This window comes from Lissotriton vulgaris, unplaced genomic scaffold, assembly GCF_964263255.1.
Source record: "Lissotriton vulgaris unplaced genomic scaffold, aLisVul1.2 SCAFFOLD_838, whole genome shotgun sequence".
Classification (NCBI taxonomy): Eukaryota; Metazoa; Chordata; class Amphibia; order Caudata; family Salamandridae; genus Lissotriton; species Lissotriton vulgaris.
This window is the reverse complement of record NW_028250251.1, coordinates 166,604-191,789: the sequence shown is the minus strand read 5'-3', so window position 1 is coordinate 191,789 and position 25,186 is coordinate 166,604. Positions and strand designations below refer to the sequence as shown.

Here is a 25,186-nt window from a genome sequence, read left to right as displayed (position 1 = left end):
AACAGATTACTAAGGGCCCGATGTAGGTCGGTCGGTAACGGCCAAAAATCGGTATTTTCGGCCGTTACCGATCGGTAAACAGGTGATTGGCATGTAGGGGGTATTATTTTACCGAATCGGTAAAATTACCGAATCGGTAATTTTACCGATTCGGTAAAATAAAAATTCAGTAAATTTACCGAATCTGAGCCACCCATTTGTAGGTGGGACTCTTCAGAGTCCCAGGAGCCTTACCGAATCGGTATTTTACCATCAAATCCAATTTGATGGTAAAATACCGATTCCGGCGTGCATGCACATGTGTGCATGCACACCTATGCCATGTGACAGGCAGACCTGCCCTTAGGGCATGTATGCCTGCCACATGGCACCCGAGCCTGTTTTGGGGGTGCCAGAGGGTGTCAAAGTGACACCCCCTGCACCCTTGTGAAATTCGGTATTTACCGATTCGGTAAATACCGAATCGGTAATGCCCATTCATTCCTATGGGCTTCAAAGCCCATTGGAATGAATGGGCATTACCGATTCGGTATTTACCGAATCGGTAAATACCGAATTCATCCGATTCGGTATTCCAGCACATCTGGAATACCTACATGTCGGACCCATAAATTTACCGATTTTAAATTACCGAATCGGTAAAATTCGGTAATTTAAAATCGGTAAATCTTTTCTACCTACATCTAGCCCTAAGTCTTGGAAGAATGCATCAAATGTCTCTTTTCAAGCTTGGTGGTATGGTGTTTGCTATAATCGCAGACTGGATAGAGCATATGTTTCTCCCATTCACCTTGCTATCAAACGTGATTTATTGTGGTTACCAATTACTAATTTTTTAGATATATCTGCTCAATCTTGCCCATTACATACCCCCTCCTGTGAAGAAGTTCCTAAACCCCCATGATATGTTTATTTTTACTTTATTCCTTGTTAATTAACAGACTATTTTCTTCTGATTATATGATGATTTGTACAGAAGCGTTACCTGTTTTATGCCTATAATGCTTTTCATATATAAACTGCTCTTTTTCATTCCCCCTCCCTATCTTTCCCTTTTCTCCTCTCTTTCTCTATCTTTTTCCTTTCTTCTCTCTTTCTTCCTTTCCTTTTTCTCTTCCTATATTGTACTATTCCCCCTCTTTGAATTGATTGCTTTATCTCGATATTAATGATTTTGTAAATTTCATTATGGCTATCTTTCTTTTCAATAAAGTTCTCTTTAAACTTAAAAACTATGGGGCAGGACATTAGCAAACCTTGGTGAAATAAAGACTGACAATGAAGATTAAGACTCAGTATAATGAAGATTACTGTAAATTAATATGGGCATTGTACCACACGTTATGCATGTAAATATAAGAATAGGACATTTTGAAAGAGTATAATGTTAAGAGAGTCTTCTGTAATGCTTGCTAGCTTTATCACATCCGTTTGTTCATTTCATCTTTGTTTTGCAGTTATCCAACTCTAAAGAAGCTTGCTGAAATAAGACCTGATGTACCAATTTATGTTGGAGATACTGAAAGGCCTGTCTTCTGGCTTCTTGAGCGAAGTGGAGTAAAACTAACAAATATACATGTTGTACCTTTTAGAGTTTGGCAAGAGGTATTGTACAATAATTAAACATTTGTATAGCACTATATAACAATTTTGTAGCCCCACGTTGGTGTCATGGGAGTGGGGCAGTACGTTGCCCAGTTCGGTATGCCTGGTTGGTTGTCCGTGTGCACCCAATACACAAAGATTTTCCTTTGAGTGAGTGTGACTTACTCTTGCAGTACTCCTGGCTTAAGCGGTCGCTCCCCCAGCTCCCTGCCTCCAGCAACTGGTATCATAGCGCTATATTAATAATTGCGCTCGCACTGCATTGTTTGGTCTCGTGCTAATATCGCATTGGTGATTGCGCTCGCACTACATTGAGTGTCTTGAGCTGATCTTACCGCATTGCCTAATTTAGCGTTACGCGATTTTCTGCACAGCCCACATCGTGCCAATCAAAAGTGTGCTGCTGCATACTGTAGCGCCTGTGCTTATCTGTGCCTGCGCCTCTGCCCACCCCAATCTCATCCTGTTTAGTTTGTTTTGCTGCCATCTTGTTTGTTTGTGCCTTCCAGCCCGCCCCTCCACCCAGCTCCCGCCTCCCAGCTGACCCTCCCTCGCCCCTGCCCCACCCCACTATCCACATATGTCAGATGTATTTACGCGCAGTGTTCACGCGCAGCGGACGCGCCCCATGCGCGCCGAAGGTGCGCCAAAGGTAAGCCCTTCTACGCCCGTCCGTGCCTGGACCGCGCCCAGCGCCAGACCCCCTGGCCCTCGCAAACCGCACTCCTCCCGCATAACGTATGACGCCGCCACCCTCCTAGCCCTTAACCCCGGACGCACACCAGAATGCTACGAAGCTGCCCCAGGACGTACCCACGGTCCCTTCGCCTGCCACTCCTGCAAGTTCGCCTGCATCAAGACCAACACCAAATCCACGACCTCCAAACACAGCTCCGACTCTAACCACCTGAAATGCATCCTGCTGAACACCCGCTCGGTCTACAGACACGCCACTGAACTATGGGACCTACTCGACTCTGCGTCACCGGACATCGCCTTCCTTACAGAAACCTGGATGAACGCATCATCAGCACCCGACATCGCCATAGCCATCCCGGACGCTTACAAGATCATCCGAAAAGACCGCACCAACCAAACAGGAGGAGGCATCGCCATCGTCCGTAAGAACACCATCAGAATCACGACCAGCTTCGACGATAACCTCGCTACCGCCGAACACCTTCACTTCCAGATCCACACCGACACACTTAGAGGCACCCTCATCTACAGACCAACAGGAACCGGTAAACAATTCAGCGAAGACATCACTGACTTCATCAGCCCACATGCCCTCCCCTCCGAGAACAACATTCTACTGGGAGATTTCAACTTCCACCTAGAAAAGAAAAACAACAGCAACACCACCACCCTTCTGGACAACCTGGCCAATCTTGGACTCAAACAACTCGTTGACACCCCCACCCATGTAGCCGGACATACGCTCGACTCTATCTTCACCACCTGCAAACACATCTCCTTCGATCACACCACAGCTCTCCATTGGACGGACCACAGCTGTGTTCACTTCAGCTACAAAACTACCACGATCCACAACCTATTCCCCGAAGAAACTGGAACAAAATCACCACCGACCAACTCCTCACATCGCTCAACCAAAACCCTCCCACCCTCTCATCGGACCCAAACGAAGCTGCACCAAACTCAAACAATGGATTACTCACAGCGCTGACGAATTAGCACCTTTGAAAAACCACCAAACCAAACAGGGTAGCAAAAAGGTCCCCTGGTTCAACGATGACCATAAGAAATCCAAGAAACTATGCCGTACTCTCGAGAAAACATGGAGAAAAAACCCAACCACTGGCAACCTGACCACCTTCAAAGCATCCACCTGCAAACACCACCAATTGATCCGATCCACCAAGAAAGCAGCATTCAAGGATCGACTTGACAACAACGCCCATAATAGCAAGGAACTTTTCAACATCGTAAAAGATTTTACCAACCCCACCGCAGCCTCAAACAACATTACTCCCTCCCAAGACCTCTGCGATTTGTTATCCTCTTTCTTCTACAACAAAATCGCCGACATACATAACAGCTTTAAGAACATTTCCAAAGAACAGTCCACTCCACCCACCTCCGAACCTAAACCGCTCTCTAGCAACCTGAGCGCCTGGAACCCAATCACCACTGAAGACACCATCCGCCTAATGAACTCCATCCATTCAGGTTCGCCAACCGACCCCTGTCCCCACCACATCTTCAACAAAGCAGACTCCATCATCGCACCCCATCTCCGTGATGTCATCAACTGCTCCTTCAACTCCGCTACCTTCCCAGAAAGCTGGAAACACGCCGAACTCAGCGCTCTCCTGAAGAAACCCACAGCAGACCCCCCTGAACTTAAAAACTACCGCCCCATTTCCCTCCTCCCATTCCCTGCCAAAGTCATTGAGAAAGCCGTCAATAGCCAGCTCGCCGCCTTCCTTGAATCCAACAACTCTCTCGACCCCTTACAGTCCGGCTTCGAGCCAAACACAGCACCAAAACCGCCCTCATTGCAGCGACAGACGACATCCGATCGCTACTGGACAACGGAGAAACAGTTGCCCTCATCCTACTTGACCTCTCCGCCGCCTTCGACACAGTCTGTCATAGCACCCTCATACAATGCCTCAGCAAAGTCGGAATACATGGAAAAGACTTGGACTGGCTCATCTCGTTCCTTGCCGGGAGAACCCATAGAGTCCGACTCCCCCCATTCAAATCAGAGGCCACCGAAGTCATCTGCAGAGTACCACAAGGATCATCACTCAGTCCCACCCTCTTCAATGTTTACATGAATCCCCTCGCATCCATCGCGCGACAACACCACCTCAACATCATCTCCTACGCAGACGACACCCAGCTGATCCTCTCCCTCACCAAAGACCCCAACACCGCCAAAACCAATCTTCATGAAGGCATGAAAGAAGTAGCCGAATGGATGAAAAACAGCCGCCTAAAACTTAACTCAGACAAAACGGAAGTCCTCATCCTAGGGTCAACCCCTCTGCCTTGGACGACTCATGGTGGCCATCGGCCCTGGGCACAGCACCCATACCCACAGACCACGCACGTAACTTAGGCTTCATTCTAGACTCCTCCCTCTCGATGACCAGACAAGTCAACGCCGTCTCATCCTCTTGCTTCAACGTACTTCGTATGCTCAAAAGAATCTTCAGTTGGATCCCCACCAAAACAAGAAAGACTGTCACCCACGCACTGGTCACTAGCCGACTGGACTATGGAAACACCCTCTACGCCGGAACCACAGCCAAATTACAGAAAAAACTCCAACGCATCCAAAATGCATCAGCCAGACTCATATTGGACATCCCTCGCCAAGCTCAGTTTACCGGCCACCTGAAAGACCTCCACTGGCTTCCCGTCAACAAGAGAATAACGTTCCGTCTCCTCACCCACGCACACAAGGCCCTCTACAAACTAGGACCCGAATGCCTCAACACACGACTGTCCTTTTACACACCCACCCGCCAACTAAGATCCTCCAATCAAGCTCTCGCCGCAGTTCGGCGCATCCACAGACCCACCATGGGAGGAAGATCCTTCTCCTACCTGGCGGCCAAGACCTGGAATTCTTTCCCCACTCACCTCCGCCTCACACAGAACCACATTTCCTTCAGAAAGGAACTTAAAACCTGGCTATTCGATAAATAATGCACCCCCTCCCACAAGCGCCTTGAGACCCTCTGGGTGAGTAGTGCGCTATACAAATTCCTGAACTTGAACTTGAACTTGAACCTTTGATAGGCAGACGTGAGGCAGGAGTACTACCACAACATGCAACACCATCTTTCTGAATCAGGCCCTTATCTTAGATTGTGACTCTTCAATATGATCATCCTGTGTGTGTTAGCATCCTAGATGTTTACCTTGACCATTTTGCTGGCTGAAGAAACTCTGTGCACTTTACTATGGCTAGCCAGTGATAAAGTGCCTGTGCTCCCCCTTTTTACATGATGAAATTGACATTCACCTATGTAGCATATTTAACTCACCTACAAGTCCCTGGTATATGGTAATCTTGTGCACAGGACCTGTAACTTAAATGTCACAAGTGGACTGCAGCATTCATTGTGCCATCCACTAAACATAACATAACATGTGTATTTGTAAAGCGCACGTTTACCCAAAGGTATCTTGGCTCTGAACAACAGATGATTATTGTTACCCAACTCAGCGGTACCAAAGTGACAAGGTAAGCAGGACTGCTTGCCTGCCATCAGTGGTCTGGCTGTATAGTTTGAACTGCAAATTCAGCCTGTCAAAATAACTCATGTTGACAGGTCTAACCCTTCCTTTTTAATATTAATGTCACCCTTAATTTGGCTCTACAGTGCCATAAAGCAGGGTCCATGGCATGTAAGAGTAGGACTTGTAAATATTTAATGTTACATAGGTCTTTACATTGAAAAGGCCCAAAAGGCTATTTTCACTGTAGCAGGGTTAGCTGTTCTATAGGAGAGCCTTGGGATGCAATATTAAATTTAATATTGGTGATCTCCCCATGGGAAGTAGCTACATAGTTCATGTTTGGAATTTTTAAAGTATTTATTACAATCCCAATTCATTGGCAAAGTTGGATTTGTAATACATATTTTTAAGCAAATACTTTAGAAAAGATACCTGTTGTCTGACTAAATCCTCTAGAACCCCATTTGCATAAACTTTCAACTGACACCCAGGATCTTTACATCTCCGTGATAAGGTTTGAACCTGCTCCCAGAGAAGAGACAAAGGCCTTGTGTCTGGGGAGTTGTTCTGTTTCTCTGGCAGGATAACCATCAGTACTGTGCCCAGGAATTGAATTAACTTCAAAAGGGACCACCCAGCCACAGGCAGGTTTAGGTAACACCTTGGTCTGCCCCGTTCTTTTGTCCAGCTAGCCTGTCATGCATAAGGCAAGGTGGAAGAGGAGCTGACCCAAACACTTGTTTTGAGTGATCACAGAGAAGGGGTTGTGCATTTCTGTGGCCACACCAATAGGGCCAGCCCAGGAGCTCGGCACAGGGGAATAAATATTCTCCCATGTTGGTTTTGGTAGAGAGAGACACTGAGGGGTTGATTACAGTAAGCAGAGCTGCAAAACTGGGTATGGTCAACCCCAGAAGCATTTAAGCCCATTGATCAGAGGGTGGCCAGGATTTTCCGCCACCCAATGGCTAGCACTGGGCATACGTGTGGCACTCACAGTGCCCTCCTCAGATGACTTCTGGACCTGTGTAAGAACAGAGGAGGACTTGGTTGCTGTCTGTGACCTGAGAAGAGCATTGAAGGCTAGACCTGCTCTCCTTCTTGTATCTAGGACAAAGTAGTGAACTCCATATGTCATAAGGCTGACCTCCTGTTTGGGCTACAGGGACAAAAGAAGTTCCAAGAGGCCTTTTCCTGCATTTTCAGCTGGCTAGTTCCAACCTGGCCTGGATCCCGCTGTTGACCTATGCTAGATTCAGCCCCCAACACTGTTGCCAAGGTCCTAGACCCTTGGCTGGTGTCAATGCCTATTTCTCCTAAAGGTTTTTGAAACCGGGGATCTAAGAAACTTTTGCCAACTTTTTGCTCTGAGAACCAATGGGGAAACAGGACCAACCTGCCAAGCTGATACAACAAATGGGTATCGGTGCTTGGCCAAAAATCCAGGATGCTCCCTCTACGTTATTCTCTGCAGTAGAAAATACAATTCAACAGGGTTTTGTGGAAAACGTATCTGGCCTTGTGGAGTCCTCTTCAGCTATAGCGTGCAGCCTTGTCCTGCAGGGAGAACATGACCTTCAAAAAAATGACTAAGTCTGAACCAACAAAACAGTATTTAGCCAGTGAGGGACCATAGCAGGGCATGAGATTTCTCCTGCTCTGAGCTTTCCCATCAAAAGTCAATTGCTTCACTGAGACCTTGCCTAGTGGCCAGCCAAAACCTTGGAGCCCTCTTCAGCCACAACCAGCATCCTTGCATTTTTTACTACCATTTTATAGACTTATGGCCTGGTTTTGAGCTTAGCAGTCGGGGATATCCCGTCAGCCGTATTATAATCCCATATATAGCCATCACATTTGTGAAGATTTAACCTGCCCACTGAACTCTACCTAAAACAGGGCCTAAGTCGGAAGGTAATACTTTTCACTGGGACAAACCTGGTATTGTATTTCACCTGCATCTATCGAGGTCAGCCTTAAACTTTACCCATGTCCCAGTCAAGCCCAACCATTTGACCGCAGTTGGAGCTTTACACTTTTGTCATGTTTTTGAAGCTTAAACTTTAAAAATTCATAAATCAGGTTTTGCTTAATGGATTTTTGCCATTTTGTTTATTAAAAAAATGTAAATTGGTTTGGGAATTTTCTTGTGTTGTGTTTGAAGTTTATTACTGTTTGGGCACTGCATACAATCGGAGGGGGTAAAGCTTGGGCAATGGTTTCTTTGGGAGTCCCGCAGTACCTTACAGGAGGACCAATCTGGATCCAGCAGGAGTACCGCAGTAAAGACAACCCAATTTTTATATTCATTTTGACCTTGGTGGGGTGACAGGTGGTCCTTCTGGGTCTCCACAAAGATCCTTGGGGGATTTTGAAGTCCCTACTGAGCTCTCACAAAAAAGCACACAAATACCCAAGTCCTGTATTGGTGGCCACATATTTTTGGGGAGATGGGGCCAACATATCAGATTGCTTGGTGTCATGGGACCATGACCGGTCCACGGGTATCAAAATGTCCGGAGCACACTACATTTTGATTAGGGCCAGAGGCCAAGGTTTAAAGACTTGAAGGGATATGCAGCCCCACAGAACAATAGCCAATACACAATATATAACCCGTAGTCTAATTATGAAGAGCAAAGAAATGCCAAAAACAAACCAAGACTTCTCAGAAATACAACAAATTTGTATGGATTCCCATCACTCACCTTTCCAGGTGACATGCTTTATCATCTGGGTTTCCTTTAACAGGGCTAACACTCCACCCTAATGATGAAGGAGCCCAAGGATGTTTTCAAAGTTTGTAAATACAGATGTGAGCAGATGTTATTTGTGGAGTGTATGGGAGAATAGTGCAGTGCAAAAGTGTAAAGTGAGTTCTAAAATTGAAGCGTAATCAGACTCCTATTTTATTCTTGTCTGATACGTACAATGATTAAAAACAGTTCAAAAGGACAGTTTTAATAAATAGCCATCCATAAGTATATATTGGTCAACATGTTTCAGCACTAAGCGGTGAAAAGGATACCAAGTGCTTTCATCAGGACCTTGAAGATGTTAACTGCTACTGCAAACAGTGACAGAATATATATAAATAATATAAAGGTTACACTGTGAAACAATCTTTTCACAGTCAGGATTCCTTCAACCTCTTGGAAAATCTATCAAAGAAACAAGAGGTATGTACAAAGAGAGTCTTGGAAAGAAAAATGAAAAAAAAAAACATTTATGCCTTCAGAAAACTACGTGGCTAAAGCTAGCCATCCAGCATGCCCTCATAATGGGTTTACACAAGTCATCCACCCTTACCTCAAGAGTATGGAGGAGAGGCCTCTCCCCACCTGGCAACAAGCTCAGGGCAAAGGAGGCAACGCTCTCGGGGGAAAACACATAACACCAAACACAAAGAAGTTTCACGAATTGTAATAGTGAAAAGGTGGTCTATTTGATCTCATGTCCTTGCAGTTTGAGGTATGTGGGGATGACCTCTCGAAAAGTAAAGTTGTGAATTATGGAACATATGAGCACCATAAGATGCAAGAAGCAGGCGACACATTTGACATCCCACTATTTAGAAAAGAACCATCGTCCAGAAGATATGATATGGACCATACTAGAACAACCGTTTATCCCGTAAGGTAATTGCACAAACCTTACACATGAAATACAGCATAGCCGTTTCTGCAGGATCACCATGAATCGAACCAAGTGAGTACCCTATGCACAACTGAATTGTGCATTTATCCTTACAGAGTGCAATTAGGCACGGGTCCCCACCGGTTTTTGAACGCTCATGATGCCATTGGCCTCATTATAGCAAGTATGCAATCTATCTACCTTTGTATCCCAGAACTCTTCCTTTACCAATCCCTAGGGAAGTACTTTTTTTTCTGTGCATCCGTCCTGAAGAAGAAGCTTGAGGCTTCGAAACATGTCGACACACCCAGGAGGTTCTGTACATTGAATACTCCAAACCTCCACCTAACTAACTTTTAACAATACAAGCATGGAGGTATATTAAAATTCTTTTTACTCCTCACTTGCAAGGTATTTTTTAAACTCACTTACCATCCACTTCTGACCATACCACTCACAGCCCTCACACACCACACATAGTCATTACATCAGTGCTTCCGCGTACCCGCCGGTTAGTAGCACACCGCGTTCCGTAGAGGGACGCGAAGACCCCTATGATGAAGCATGACACCAAGGGCCCTTTTTATGTGCGAGGGGTATTTAAGCAACACAACGTGCTTCCCACCATTGTAGGAGACACACCCAACCCTAGACCATTTTCCGATTTTTGGCTATCTTGTACCGGTGGATTCTACTTGTTTATCAAATTATAGTTGGGGAGATTGGATCCACTCCTTGTGTCCACATGGACACGTTCCCTCTCCACTTCCTCTTTTGATATGTATGCTAGTGCCGTGCTTGCCAGATTGTTCTGATTATTACATTTGTTTTGTTTTATGATAGTTAGGTTCCTTGCTCCATCATGGTACAAAATTCTAGGCCATTGTTTCTCTTATTGTGGAGGTTTGAGGTGCACTGTTTTAGTTGATATCAGTGACTTCAATAAATTATGGTTTCTGTTTCTCGTTATTTATTTCCTTGTGATGATTTCTGTTTTCTCATATCGTCTTGTGAGTCATGCCTTTCTCTTCGGACCTTTGCCGTTATGTTCCATATGTCCTTCCATATTTCTGTAATGGATTTTTATTGAAACTCACACTCTAAAATATTCTACTTATAGGGGCAGATTTACAAAAAACTGACGCTTCTGTATAGGTGCGTCAGTTTCCCTGTGCCTCCTTGCAAAACCCTTGTGCCACCATGGATGCGCCATATTTACAATACGGCAGCCCATGGCGCAAGGATTGACAGATGCATCAGAAATTCTGACGCATCCGTTGGCAAAAAAGTCCCACATTGCTGGAGTCGTGTCCCACCCTGAATAATTTATACCTGACATAGGCATAATGTTGTGCAGGGCTTTACAAGGTGGCGCTTCTCCCTAGATGTGTCATGTTGTAAATGGGCAGCAACATTTACGCTGCTGCTGCGTTACAAAAGTGATGCAATGGTGGCGCAAAAGTGATGCAAGGGGCTTGTAGATCTGCCTCATAGTTTATTGAGGTCCTCGTGGTCTTTTATTTTTATGCATTCTCAGGTACTTTTCCTTGCACATTTGCGTTTTTATGCTGGTTTACCTGTTTTCCTTTTCCTGCCCTTTTTTGAATTCCTTATGATTTCCTTACTGTCCTTCGGTTTCATATTTATCTTTCAGGTAACTGTTCACTGATATAGCACACCCTCTTTTCACATTGTAGCGCCATGGAACATAGTGCGTGTTAGAAGCAGTGGGAACCCAATCAACCCTTGTAGGCTTGGGCACTAGATATTTAAGGTAAAAAATGCTACAAGGGATTTATTTGAGGAAACAATCAAGCTGAGTTCTGAGTCGTATATATATATCAAACTCAAGTTTATCAACAGAATATCACACTTTGTAATTAACTAGAATGAATCACAGGAAGGAAAAGAGAACACACAGAGAGTTTAAGTTATATTCTGAAAAAGTTCTTTTTAGTATTTAGTGATAAGACAACAAAATTACATCTTGGGAGACAAATACAGAGAAATCAAATCAAGCAAAAAAAATGTGAGCAGAGGTACAGATAGCAATGACTCTTCAGTTCACAACAAAAATATCAACTCCTGGTGAATGTAACAAACAACCCAAAATTATTAATAAATAATGAATGTATGTTGGTGACAGCGCAACGTTTCTGGAGATGATGGGGGTGTCGACGTTTCGGTCTAATATGCAGACGTCATGTAGACCATCATCAGGACAGAAAATTTCAATGCTGAAAAAACTCCCTGAAATTTCCAAAAGATTATTTTTTCAAAATTAAGTAAACGGCCAGAAACTTCGAACAGATTTTCAAATGGTTCAGTCAAATCTTTAGTATGGTGTATAGGCAAAACCTTAAAGTGAATGATAATCGTCTATTTAATGATCGGACAAGCAGCGCAGTATTATGATTCTCTCTTCCGTGCTCCTCCCGCCGAGGAACATAGTGCAGCATCTATTTCATTTGTCTTCTTCTGCGCATCTACGGCAATGTTTTCTTTTATTTCCCTTATGTTTACTCTTATTTCCCTTTCAACTTGCAGTGTTAGTTTTCTTCAGTGCCTAATTAGTCGAAGAAATTGTGCTGGGGCCCTCTACAGGAGAACACTACAGCTTGCACCATCCGTTGTCCCTGACAGCGCCGCCAATAACAGCGCCAACACACTTCTTATCATCACACTCTTAAAAGTGTGAGAATTCATACTATTCCTGTGCCCCAAAACTATAAGAGTGGCTTGAGAGGCAAATAACAATCATTGAAAATGTAAATTGAATTAATAAACAGATGTTGTGCTCGTACCTAAATTTGGCAGACACCCTACCATGTGGCAGACTGTCATGAGCCCCGGGCTGGCAATTGAGTGGCTGTGACGAGCACCGGAAACCACTGGCTCAAATTATGCACTAGTTTTCTTATACATTTGCAGTGTCTGCAGTAACTCGTTCCGCATGTCAAGGACATTTCCACTATGTATATATTTTTCATATGTGCTTGGTTGGCTGGCGAGGTTTTGCAGGGCATCTTTTGTTGTCTTTGTGTGCAGGTCAGTCAAATCGATTAACTTGACCTTAGAAATAGTGGCACCTGAATTTCTTAAAATGACAATTGCCTTACTCAAAGATTGTGCCCTTTTGTGGTCCATGTGACTGAGACTGCAGAAAGACTAGTAATCGGAAGCAGTTGAACTTTTAAAACTTGTGGGGTGGGTCTAGCATAGGACTGGTATAGATTTGCTCTGGCTAATGAGAGTCAGGAATATCCACACATCAGACTGGTGAGTCGAGTTGCTGCAATTGTCAGCTTTTACCATGGTGTGGAAAGATTCTGCAGTTTTGAGTGGATGTCCAAAACTCTTGGTGACAGACCCATCTCTTTGACACAGGGTAAGCATGAGTCTGTGGGAAAGTCTATGAGGATTTGACCGAATAAGTAATAAAGACTAAACAGACCAGCTTACATATTTTTCCTTTGGAAATCCTAATAGTATCCCATTCAGCCAATGGACCTTTGCTGCCATTTTCTGAAGGAGCAATAGCTAAAATATAACACACAGGTTATGCATCAACAACTATTAAATACTTTGGACCTGATTCACAGAAGCATTATGAGATGAAATCTAACTTTATGACTTTCGGTATTCACAAAGGGCATTTACGAGTAGTAAAGTTAGACTTTTGATCTCAACTCTAAATTTAGACCAAAAGTCTAACTTAGACCAAAAGTCTAACTTTACTACTAATAAACTGCTAACGCTGATGCGTTAGTTCTTGTAAATATGCTCCTTAGTGTTGACTCCCTATCTGAGCAGGAACTAGACATCAACCAGCCTGACTCCATATGAAACACCACCTTTCAATCTTCTTATTATCGCAGTCAAAATTGAAACTGTGTCAGCAACAACCCAAACAAAACTAATTACTCCCAATTAACACCACTGAATATCAGCGGAAAACTAAACTCCAAATAGGAATTTGTAGTGTGATATACCCTACCTATCTCATGCATATCCTGTTTGGGACCCAGGTGGCAACATTTAAAAATGATCTCAACATGGGAAATTGGTGGAAGAAGGACATAAACCTCTACAACTAAGAATCTGTACTGATTTTCCTTATATGCTCTACAAGTGAAAAATGCAACTAGTGACCATTCTGTGAAACCTCCTTCTAATAGTTAAGTCGAAGTAGCTAACAGGCAGCAGTAGCATGGCATGGTGGGTAGTTTCTTCTGACTACTGTGACAGTGTGTGTGTATGCACACATGTCTCCATGTGCATCCTCAAAGCTTTGGTAAATGCTGGCAAAGTGAACCATACACCTTCACAATGCATAATTACACACGAGACGTGTGCACACACATTTTACTATATTCTGGTCTCTGTTTATATAGCAAGGGCAGAGACAAACATCATTATTACTGAGATGTACGTTTTCTAATGGCATACTTGTCTCAATCTGTCTCAACCACAGCACACGTGTTATTCACCTGTCAATACACTTGTCACTTACCTATCATGTCATCTTCTGGCTGAGGCTTAGGAAATAGGGAAGACGGTATTCCAGCTGCAGTATTTTTTGATGTGATGTTTGGAAGACGCCATAATCATATTGGTTGCTTTATTCATTTTTATCAAGCCATGCGAGGCAGGCATGTTTTATTAATTTGTTGGAGGATTTTGTGTTCCCATTTTGAAATAGTGTATGACAGCAGTGGAGGACACGTGCAGAACCCTTTGGCTAGTTCTAAACCAAATGTTGGCCTATTTCGTGATTTCTTGATGTGTTTTACATTCCATATTTTTCATCTGTTTTTTTATGCATGTAAAGATGCTCATATTGTGCTTCTGGCTGACTTGTACGTTTGAGCAGGTTTATAGAAAGATTATTATTTGTAACCAATTTTTTAATTTGGGTATAAGATATCAATGAATTAGAGATACAATAAACACTTATCTGTAGGTAGAGAAACCACTAGATTTTCAACGGGCGGATTACCTGGCTTTGCCATCAGCGACTTCTGATCTGCCAACCCATCACTAAAGGAGTTCCAGGTCAGTATGTTGGAAGGCCAAACCCTTATATGGGATTCGCCAAGCTACGCTAGGCTTGATAAATCTGGAGTAACGCAACGCAGTGCAAATCTCTGCATTGCGTTACTCTAGCCCTGGGAGGCACCCCATGGGTGGTGTATGGGTGTTTCCACGCAACACCTATGGATGTTCAGGCATTCGCAGATTTTCCATAATTGGTGGACTTGGGAATGCCCCATAGCTGTTAGGCATCCCTGGGGGAGTGCGACGTGGAGAAATGTCTTTATTTCTCCTTGTGTTTCCGCTTTCTATGAGTGCTGCACATGCAGCACACTAAGAAAGAGGAAAATACCTCAGGGTATTGTTTTTGTGAAGGAAGGTGCCCCTTCCTGTGTAAAACCAGTCCTGCCTACAACGTACCATGGTCCGAGGGTGCCTGCGTTGGTGCTAGGCAGAAAATTGTGCACCAGTACTGGGAAAAGACAGGAATGCACAGTATAATGTTAAATATGGCGCATTGCTACCGTTTCATTGTCACGCAGTGCAGCTCAGCAAGGTGGCTTGCTGCGCTGCACTGAATGTCGTTTTAATAAATTTGCACCTTAGTGTTGGGGTGTGAATAAAACCTAAGTGATCTCTATTGTTTTTTTTTTGTATCCTATAATCTTCCAGCAACAGCATTTGCATGTTATTGTCCAAAAGTGCTTTACCTGTCCTACTTTCTATCCATCATCTGCCTTGGTGTAAAGTAACATGCTTCAGTGATTTATACTAGAGCAATTACCCTTGAACTCCACAATAATGATATAGTTGATTGCTCATCTACATACAATGATTGATCCAATACCATCAACTGTATGAATATATTTGTAAACGCTGACCCAGCATATAGAGGCATAAGGAAAAGCACTGAGACTGCAAGGTCACTTGCCATTTCCTGGTTATGTTTGGGATTGGAGTTCATGACTATTAAAATGCATGGGGTTCTACCTCTCTCAGTCCATAAGACGTCCAGTGTCAGCTTCTTCGTTTAGAGCTGAGCAACATGATAGGCAGGTGTGTCAACTATTTTTCGTGTGTACATTGTTTACATTGGCTTATCAATATTGAGATTTCATATTTCTGTGCACCAATGTAAAAACACCTGATATTTCATTTCATTGTAGGTGGATAAGAATCTAAGGTTCATGATTCTGATGGACGGAATTCATCATGAAATGGACACATGCATCATCGTAGAATACAAAGGTGAGGTTGCAGCCTCTCATTCCATTTTATAATAAAGGATTATCACAAAAATGTGTAACATATAACACTATGCCTCCTTTTGAGATTTAAATACAATTAATGTTTACCCCTCCTTTTTATCTGGGAGTGATTTTTTTCATATTCTGGCTCAGCTTGGGAGTTCTGTGACAGTCAAACTAAACACTGAGCAAACCTATTTCTCCTTTGGATAATGAAACTGACATTGCATCATCAGAACACAAAGTGAAGTTTCTGGAGTACCTATAGACGTAGCATCTTTTGCATGGTTTCCCCTCTCCTTTTGCTTCTGACTTCCTGGTGTTGACAGTGTGTTGATTTTTATTTTTGCTGGCTTTAGGACTCTAGACACGTTGCCCCTGCAGACCAGTGCTAAAGTGCAAGTGCTCTGTGTCTATAACCTGATGGTAATTGTTTTCTCCATGATAGGCGTATTTGATTTACTAATAAGTCCCTAGTACAGTGCACCATAGGTGCCCAGGCCCTGTAACTCGATGCCATCCACAATTAGCCTTGCCAACCTGTCTCTGGCATGCCACTTCAGCACCTGTGCGTGCAATTTTAAACTGTCACTTCGATCTGCACCCTTTTGCCAAGCCCAAACTTTCCCTTTTAGTACATGTAAGGCACCCCTAAAGTAGGTCCTCGCTATCTCCATGGGCAGGTTGCAGTGTATTTAAGAGATTGGACATGTCCTTGTAGTGAAAAACTGCTAGGTTTGGTTTTCACTACAGCAAGGTCTATCTCTCCCTAGGTTAGCAAAGGAGCTGCCTGGTACACTGTGCCAGTGTATCTTCCAAGTGGGAGTAGATAGAACATTGGAGTTTGGTATCTCTGGATGTACAATTTAAAATCCATCTTCTAGAGAAGGTGGTTTTTAGATTGCAGGTCTGAAAATACCACTTTTATAAAGTTGCAATTTTCTTACTTAACCATTCTGTGCCTCTACCTGTCCCTTAAATACACATCTGGGTTGGATAACAGTTGGGTTTTGTGAATTCACTCTAGACAGTCACACACAAAGGGAGCTTAGGTGAGTCAGCATATAATTATGGCACATCACCAGGCTGATGAGCCTTCCTGAGCTAGAGTGGTGGGAGGAGCTGACACTTGTACCTGAATAGAGCTGTGCCTGTGCCCACACAACAAAGCCTCCACTCCCTGTAGTGTGCCTGGAGCCAGGGCCAGGAATGGCAGGGTCTTGTGTACTTCAAAGAGCTTTCCCTCTACTTCAAGGGTTAGAATGGGTATAAGTACTGGACCTCTGACACCATAAACTTGGAGCACTTCTGGACTGAGAACATTCTGCCAGACAGAAGAGCTGTTGGGCTGCCACTTCGGTGTTTGCTTTGCTGGGTTGGCCGGTTGCCCGCTGCTTCGGTCCTGGAAGTGAGAGAACTGGATTTTGCTCTCTACATCCTGCTTTCTAAAGTTTCTCCAAGAGCTTGAGTTGAGCCTGCCTCCTTTTGTAAATCCAAGGGCCATCAAAGACTTCACCTGTAGTAACTGGCCTCATCCACTAAGAGCTCTTCATGCCAAGTGGCGACAATTCCAGCTCCTGGGCCTTGGAAGTGAGTTTTTGTGCTACAAGAAGAAACCGACAGTGAGCAACTTCAGAACCAGAGCATGTCTGCAATTCTGTTGCTGTGCCGCTGCCTGCACTGAGCCTGGTCCCCATTCAACGCAATGACTGTGACGTAAAATGCAGGATATGACGACGCTGCAGTGCCTCCGAAGAACACCCACTGCGGGAGTCTCGAGCACCACACCACCGACATCCATAAGGCACTGCTCTGCAGCTGTGGCCCAGTAGTTTACCCTCAATGCCACAACACCGAGGCCTCACAGCTTGACCACCAACTTCATCATGGACACTGCACAACAGTAAAGATATGAGGTATCGCACATGAAACCAACGCATCACCTCCTCAGGGTCTCGCATCATCCCAGGGGGTTAGCAGCTCCACAACCCTGCACCACCTCCATGAACCGATGTCTCACTTTTACTTGCTGCAGTGACGCCTCACCTCCTTTGCACAATGCACCATCCCTGAGCACCAACTTGCCAACGACCCTGCAAAGCAGTAGGGAACCAAAGCATCACCTGCTTTCGCTATGCCTCACCTCCCCTGTCCCTTGCATCATTGTTGATTTTGGACATATCCAAGGTACTGTGTGGGGGTCTGCCTGACTCCTGTATCCATATATTAACAGAATAGGGCAACCCAATATTTCCACGGAACTGGGTGTATTCAATAACATAAACTGAGAGGTTCCTGAAGGAATTATTTTAGAATTATTTATCAACTTATTGAGATGTCATAAAAATGAACATAATTCAATAAACAACCGGAGATTGTACTTATACGATCAGTGAATTTATGTGGTGACATAAGATATATACAAAAATATATCCTATTTGATCAGCATATGTAATATATCCATATGACAATTCATGAATGGCAACTCAAACAAAACAACTGCTACTTGAATTCTTCGTATGAGCAGTAGTGATTGACACTTTTGCAAATTATATGGACAATATATACAATTTATGCCATATATGCATTATTTACCAACTATATACATTTCTACAATACATAGTCTGATGGTATTGGCATCAGTTGAATTTGCTGAGGGGTTCCTCTCCCATTATTTTTTGACAGAACAGGTGTGTTTGTGAAGTGCAGATTAACCCAGATGTCTCTTGGAGCTGAAATAAGAGATGTCTACACTTACCCAACTCAATGGCAATCATTTTATCAACCTTAGAAGAATGAAAGTCTGGGCGGATACACCAGCATACAAGCCTATGTCACTGATGTCAAACACAGAACTCACCAACTCAGCTTCTGTAGCAATTTATCTAGCACCATTAGCCTGCATATGATCTCTCTTCAAGTAAAATGAAAAAGTAATATGAAAATTATGCACATAATTACTTTTATTTTCCATTTCTTTACTGCCATTGTGCATTCAAAAGCACAGAAATACACCTCCGATGAGCAAAGGTCCCCACAAAGCACCTTCTGGAAGCGAGGAGGGAGCCTCTGTTTCAAGCGTCTGATTACATACAGCTGGAGGTTTAACATGGTATATTTAAATAAAAAGTCCATTGTGTTTTAAAATGTTGGTGAACCTGTGTGATTTTCAGCTTTGTGGCGTAATTCCCTAAATAAATAAACTATTGACACTAATGCATTTTGCTAATCTTTGGAAACACACGTACTTCTTGCATTGCAGTTAAGAATGCTTACCAAATAGAAACAAGTTTCCTTAAATTACATCACCTCGAACAGTTATTAAATGTTTCGTATCTGATCTGAATTCCCTAACATGTTAAACTCACATTCACCGCAGGCCATAAAATACTTAATACAGTCGACTGTTCCAGGCCCAATGATGGGAAACTTCCAAAGAATGTTGACTTGATGATGAGTGATTTTGCTGGTGGAGCAACTGGATTTCCAATTATATTCAACGGTGGAAAGTTTACAGGTATTTGTTTACATTACCTTACAAGGTCAAGTACTGAGCATGCGTACTTGCTATTGTTATAAAATACCTACAACTGAAGGAGCAACAGGTCCAACCTAAACAGTATTAGAATCTGAAACTCCGTACAAAACAATATAAGAGTGCTGCAAGTCCTTTTCTGTGGTTTCTGTGGAAACATCTGTGGTTACTTAACAATTTCCATGGGGGTGCTCTTGTTTAACACTGACATCCTGGGGGACTAATTTATGCATATAGTCTTATTGGTTAACCAAGCTACTTCATTTGTGCACTTGACTCTTCGTAAGTATCTAGGTTGAGCAGCTAAGGTTCACTCCATGAGTAGTAGGGTTGTAACTCGCGATACTGTAACCAAACACAAAAGAATAGGTTTGTATCTACACAGCTGAAGTCACAATAATGAAGAAGAAAAGAAACCAGAGCATGGTAGCACCTTCTGGGTTAAGAAAAGTTTCCAGGCATTTTTTTGCAATTATTTGGTAGGGTGCTATAATCTAAATAACATAGGTCTACGATTCTATAGGAAAGGGGAGGATAGGGGGGTGGGTTCAGTTGTTGCAGATATTCTCAGAGACATGCAGGTCTATGCTATGGCTTGGGTTTCACTCTCTGGTAAACATTATTGTTTATGGAGACAACTAGTCAAAAGTCATACTTCAAGTGTCCAGTTAACAGGGCTAGTTGGCACCAGCAGCTAGTGCGAATGGGGATGCTGGACACAAATAAAGTAACTCCATACTACTCGTAAGCGTGCTGTCAATGACCACTCATGTTGGAGACACCTAATTGTGTTTTATTCAGCATCTAATGCTACTTAATTTTATTATTAGAACAATAAACTGTGATCCCTCAATGAGTGGTGATTATCAGAACAGTTAGTAACCATGGGAGGAAAGTTTTAGTTTTTTTTTGCAAAAATGTAATACACTGTCCCTTTTTGTAAAAGGAGTTCTCCTTTATGGTATAGGTGGAGAAGGGTTAACACTTTCAATTGGAGAATACTTACTGCTCCTTTTAATGTACAAATTCTAAGTCATAAACAGGGACACTACTTGTACTGATATCTTAAGAACTGATCGATTAAGGGTCAGATTTAGGATATTGTGGTGATCTATACTTCACTGTCAGACATACGACAACCTCTGTGCCGTCACAGGTGCTGCTGTCAGGGCAGCTCCTCTGAAGCCACAAATGGTTTGGTGCATGGCCACCATGTTTCTGACTGCTGTGCACAAACCCTTTTGTGTTTTCCAGAAACAAACACACAAAGCGGGAGGTTGTCTCTGACAAACAAAAAATCTAAAAGCCCCACACTATAGCAGTTTTCTCACTGGTTGTTAGGCCATTATTGTTTTTTTCTGTTGTAGCAACCTAGCAGTAACAGACAGAAAAAAAGAGCATCACTCCGCCTGCTCTAAATAGGGTAGGTGGTCTCATATCCTTACTCCGGCAGATCCTACTATATCATGCCATTAGATTATCTCTCCCGATGGTGAAGCGAGCGGATAGCACCATTGTCTTCCAACTGGTGTTCCGCCCTACTCATAATTGAGCTGGAAGACCAAAGGGTTGGGGGACAGCTTACTCCATTATGTTTGTGGTGGAGTACCTTGTCTGTCCAACTCTAAATCAGGCTGTAAGAAAGCTGGTTGAAAATATACTGGAATGAGCTTGATCATTGCTAAAAGACCTAGGATGAAAGAGAAAACATGTGTGTCGCTCTTGTCCTGGAACAAGGATGTTTCAAGGTCCCACTTGATCATGGAATGCTACTTGGTGGACGCGGGGGATGCAGACTCCACCACATTTGCTATCTTGGAATGGCACCCTCAGGTCCTCGACCTTCTTGCAACACCGATGTCTTTAGCTTTCTTCTGCGCAGCAAGGTCTTGGTGACTTTTGAATGACTCACATTCTTGAGATGTTATCCTTGCTTGTTTCCATCATCTGGCCATTGATGCTTACCCTCAAGACAGGAGTCAGGTTCTCTCCTCACACCAGAGAGCACAGCTTCCTCACCTCTTCCTCCATGACTGTTCACAGCAACATAACTTCCACTGGAGATCTGGGCTTGTCTTCAGCATTGCTGAACACATCACTTTCCAGATTTATGTTTATCGTCATATGTCCCTCCATGACGACACACCAGAAGGCCAATCAAGTACAACTTAATAGATTAAGGAGATATTGGCTAAAAGCCAAGGATTTTGACTTAGATTTCCAGGTTTAAAGACCATGACACTAGGAAAGAAAATTGACTACATCTTCATAGGTTTTCTTCTCGGGGTTTCACAATTCTGACTCGTTGAGTTGTGATCAGCTTAGCTCCAGCCAAACTTGCAGACAGAGTTGGCAATCAGCATAGTCGGTGTTTGTCATTCTTGTGTGTTCATTCATGACTATGAGCTTAATTCTTTATGCAGCAAAAAACACAGCATAAGAGAAACTGCTATTGAGTCACAAAGGTGCAGCCCATGGTGCTGATCTAAGGACATAGAAGTTTGAATGGCCTTTCCCTGGGCTGAAAATACAATGTGTGCTGCTTGTAACATGTCCCTGCAAAGCAAACCATTCATATGAGATTTGGTGACCCGGTTCACAAAATGTCAGTTCAAACATTGAACACATACTTATGGGAAAGGGAAGAGCCACTGTGATAATGTGATGATGGTTGTGGTGCCACTGCAATGTCACCTGGAATGATAAAGGGGAGAAAGTTCTGGGTTGGAAGGTACGGAAGGTTTTTTTTAAGTGTATTAAGTTTAATGAGCTCTAATAAATTTGTAATGTTTAACTCTTCACGTGAGCCCATTTCTTACAGCCACTGTCATAGGATACTGTATGGATCTCACACATATTTTGTTAGTATTCCACTGGTGCCCTATTCACAAGCAAGCACAATTCAAACTCCTCTCTCACACTTTCAAGACACTACATAACACTGCTCCAGGCTCAACAATCGCATCCGCTTTCACAAACCTTCTGACACCTGCGTCTGTCCGGACTCCGAATTGCCCAAATCCCACATATATGAAAAACCAGACCCTGCAGTTCAGCCTTCTCATCCATCCCCCCTGAAGCATAAAATGACCGGCATCTACGCATAAGAGTCTTCTCCTCACTTCTTGAACTCAAGAAGAAGCTGACGTCTTGGCTTTCCGAGTAGCACCACTAGGCCATAGTTGTGCCTAGACTCTCACCTGCTCAGCTGCAGGATGCCCTCCCAGGTGACAGTGAGCTCCACAAATCTACATAACATAACATACAATAACGTGACATAACATAACATAATTTAACATAAAATACCATGCAACACCAACCACACGGGGTACCTCCCTAGGACCCTTAGACCTATTAATCTGAAAAGGCACAAGGTCATTTGATAAGCCAACCGGAAGTAAACCATGACACAGCGGTCTGCAGTGTGAAGACGTTTGTCCCTACAAGCAACAAGCCTGTGCAAAGTCATGAACTGCATTTCAGACTGCAAGCTCTGAGAGTGATGTTCAATATGGTCTTGTACAATATAAGTGTTTGCATTCTTAGTTAATGAGCATTCCTTGGAATTTGTTATGAAACTGTAAATAGCTACTGCAAGAAAAACCTCAACGCATTTTTATGCATATATGCATGGTAATATGTGCATGTCTGCACCAAACATGAGGTGAGTCGTGCTTTTATATTGGCTGCATTAATGTTGTCGTCACAATATTTGTGAAAATACAAAAAAGAGATCTGTTAGGGAGACTCTCTCAACCCTGACATGTGGCGTGGCTTTTATTACTTGTTTATGTATCGGTAAATGCAGCACAGGCCTTGCTGTGTGTTAACATGGCTATTGTTTGTCGATTGAGTAGCTGTAGGGTTTTGACAGACTTGTTTCTTACCAACTCAGCACAGTTCTGGGGGTGAGAGATACCTGTCATGTTTCCTTTTCTCTGTTTCCTTATAGAGCTTTAAAAATCTACCGGATGTACCCACCCTACTAATTTCAGGCATGCAACATCCTAGTCCTGTCAATTGTCGGTAGTGTAACCTGATTGGTGGAACGCATAGGTAAACGATTGACATCAGTGGATCTTTAGAACATTTCACATCAACATTTGCATTCTATTCACAGAGTTTAACGGAAGCATAATATCTTATTCAATGACATGTCTATTCATGTGAATCAGGTGTGATTTTATATTAACCCACAAGTACTGCCAATAACGTTGCACTGCACTTTTTTTGTGCGACCAATGTAAAGGGAAAGGTATTTATCCCTTTAAGGATTTTGGTGCTCCTTGATGAACCTGTAACTCATTAAAACATTCTAAATGCCAATTTTAATTGAGCACATGGAAACCATTTGTTCCTACAAAAATGACAGACCGAAAAGTCTGAAACCTTAAAGTTTTATTTTCAAATTTAGTCACGCAGGAATTATTCAAAATATTCAGAATGAATTGATCACTAAATCGAAGCGCAAAGCGGAGTTGAAATTCAAAAATCAGTCAATAACTTAGCTAGGGTTCTGGTCAGTCAAACACAAGTCTAAAATAGGAGAGAAATCCGGTGTGGAAAGGAAGGGAATGAATGTATGACATTGCTCTGCATTCTGTCATCAACTGTTGGTTTTGCATTGGTTAAAATAAGAGCACCTGTTGGTTCTAAAATGTATTCAAAGTTTACAAAAGCCCAAAGACTCGTCAAGGTATTTCATAATGCTGTTTACAACAGCAGATGGAAGGATCTGGAACAAAAGTATATTTTTCCTTCTTGACTCCCAGAAATACAATAGGAAAAATGCAGATGTGAAGTGCAACCAGAAGGAAGAAATAACTTGCCCATGAGCAAAGGCATGATCACTAGAGTGAGTCTACAGAAGTGTTCTCATTCGGTATATCTCCATGACTATGTTACAAACTAAACAGAGCATGTGTACATTACCTTTATGTTAAGATGTAGGACTGATCCACGTAAATTCTTCTGAGTTAAGTTTTATAGAGCTATTATATTTAAGATATAAATTACTGAGATGTTATATTTATGTTGTTAGGAAGGAAGGAGTGTTATGTTTCTATAATGTAAGTTCCATTATGGAACATGATGTTTGAATGTGATTATATAGAATGTTAGCGGGCAGTTGATGGGTGAGGTGTTCTCAAATAAAGCTGAATTCTTACCTCTCAGTCAGCCTTATCTGCAGTTTATTCTTGAGTTTTACAACATCTTTATCACCACTAAGACCTAATTCCAGCATCTGCTGCTTAAGCTTTATGTAAATATTCACTTGAAATGGTTAGTAACTTCCTTACTCTATTTAAATAACAATTATGTTTGTAACCCTGGGTCATTAGTTATCAGTTGTAATTTGTATGGTTATTTGTAGATTTTGCACGACTGCCGTGGAAATGATGCACTCATTCATAGCTAACATTAACTTTTGTATATATTTTTTTTACATTAAAGCTATATTGGACGTATTGTAAAGAGGGTTACAACTTAAACACAAAATAGATCAAAAACATAACTGCAAAATGCGTGATTGGTGTGCTTTTGATTTTCAGAGACCTGGAAGGCCCATTTCGTCAAAGCTGAAAGGAAGAAAACGCTGAATTCAAAGGCACAACTTGTAAAGGACCTGAGACCCCGTATCTACTGCCCCTTCGCTGGTTACTTTGTGGAGGCCCACCCTTCAGACAAGTACTGAGTATTTATGTCGAAGTACTACACATTTTATACACAGACCGTCATTTAGACCTGGTTGGTGACATAAGCTCCACCCTGTTGTAAAAATTGCCACAGCTTACCATTCTCCTCCTTGGCTGTTGATTTTTTTACTCAAATAAGGGAGTTGGCAGAATGTAGAGGGTGAATGACGGGGTGGTGAACATCAGCATGATGGTATATTCACCACATTGGT

General features: G+C 42.8%; 1 protein-coding gene across 1 annotated transcript in view; it reads left to right on the top strand.

The window, feature by feature from the left end:
- Positions 1 to 25,186, top strand: part of LOC147663324 (cytidine monophosphate-N-acetylneuraminic acid hydroxylase-like) — a 313,991-nt gene that overhangs the window by 243,507 nt on the left and 45,298 nt on the right. Inside the window, exons 5-8 of the mRNA XM_086950520.1 lie at positions 1,458 to 1,605; positions 15,663 to 15,744; positions 19,123 to 19,260; positions 24,831 to 24,966. Of these exons, the coding sequence (XP_086806646.1) occupies positions 1,458 to 1,605; positions 15,663 to 15,744; positions 19,123 to 19,260; positions 24,831 to 24,966 (504 nt within the window). The remainder of the gene's footprint in view (positions 1 to 1,457; positions 1,606 to 15,662; positions 15,745 to 19,122; positions 19,261 to 24,830; positions 24,967 to 25,186) is intronic.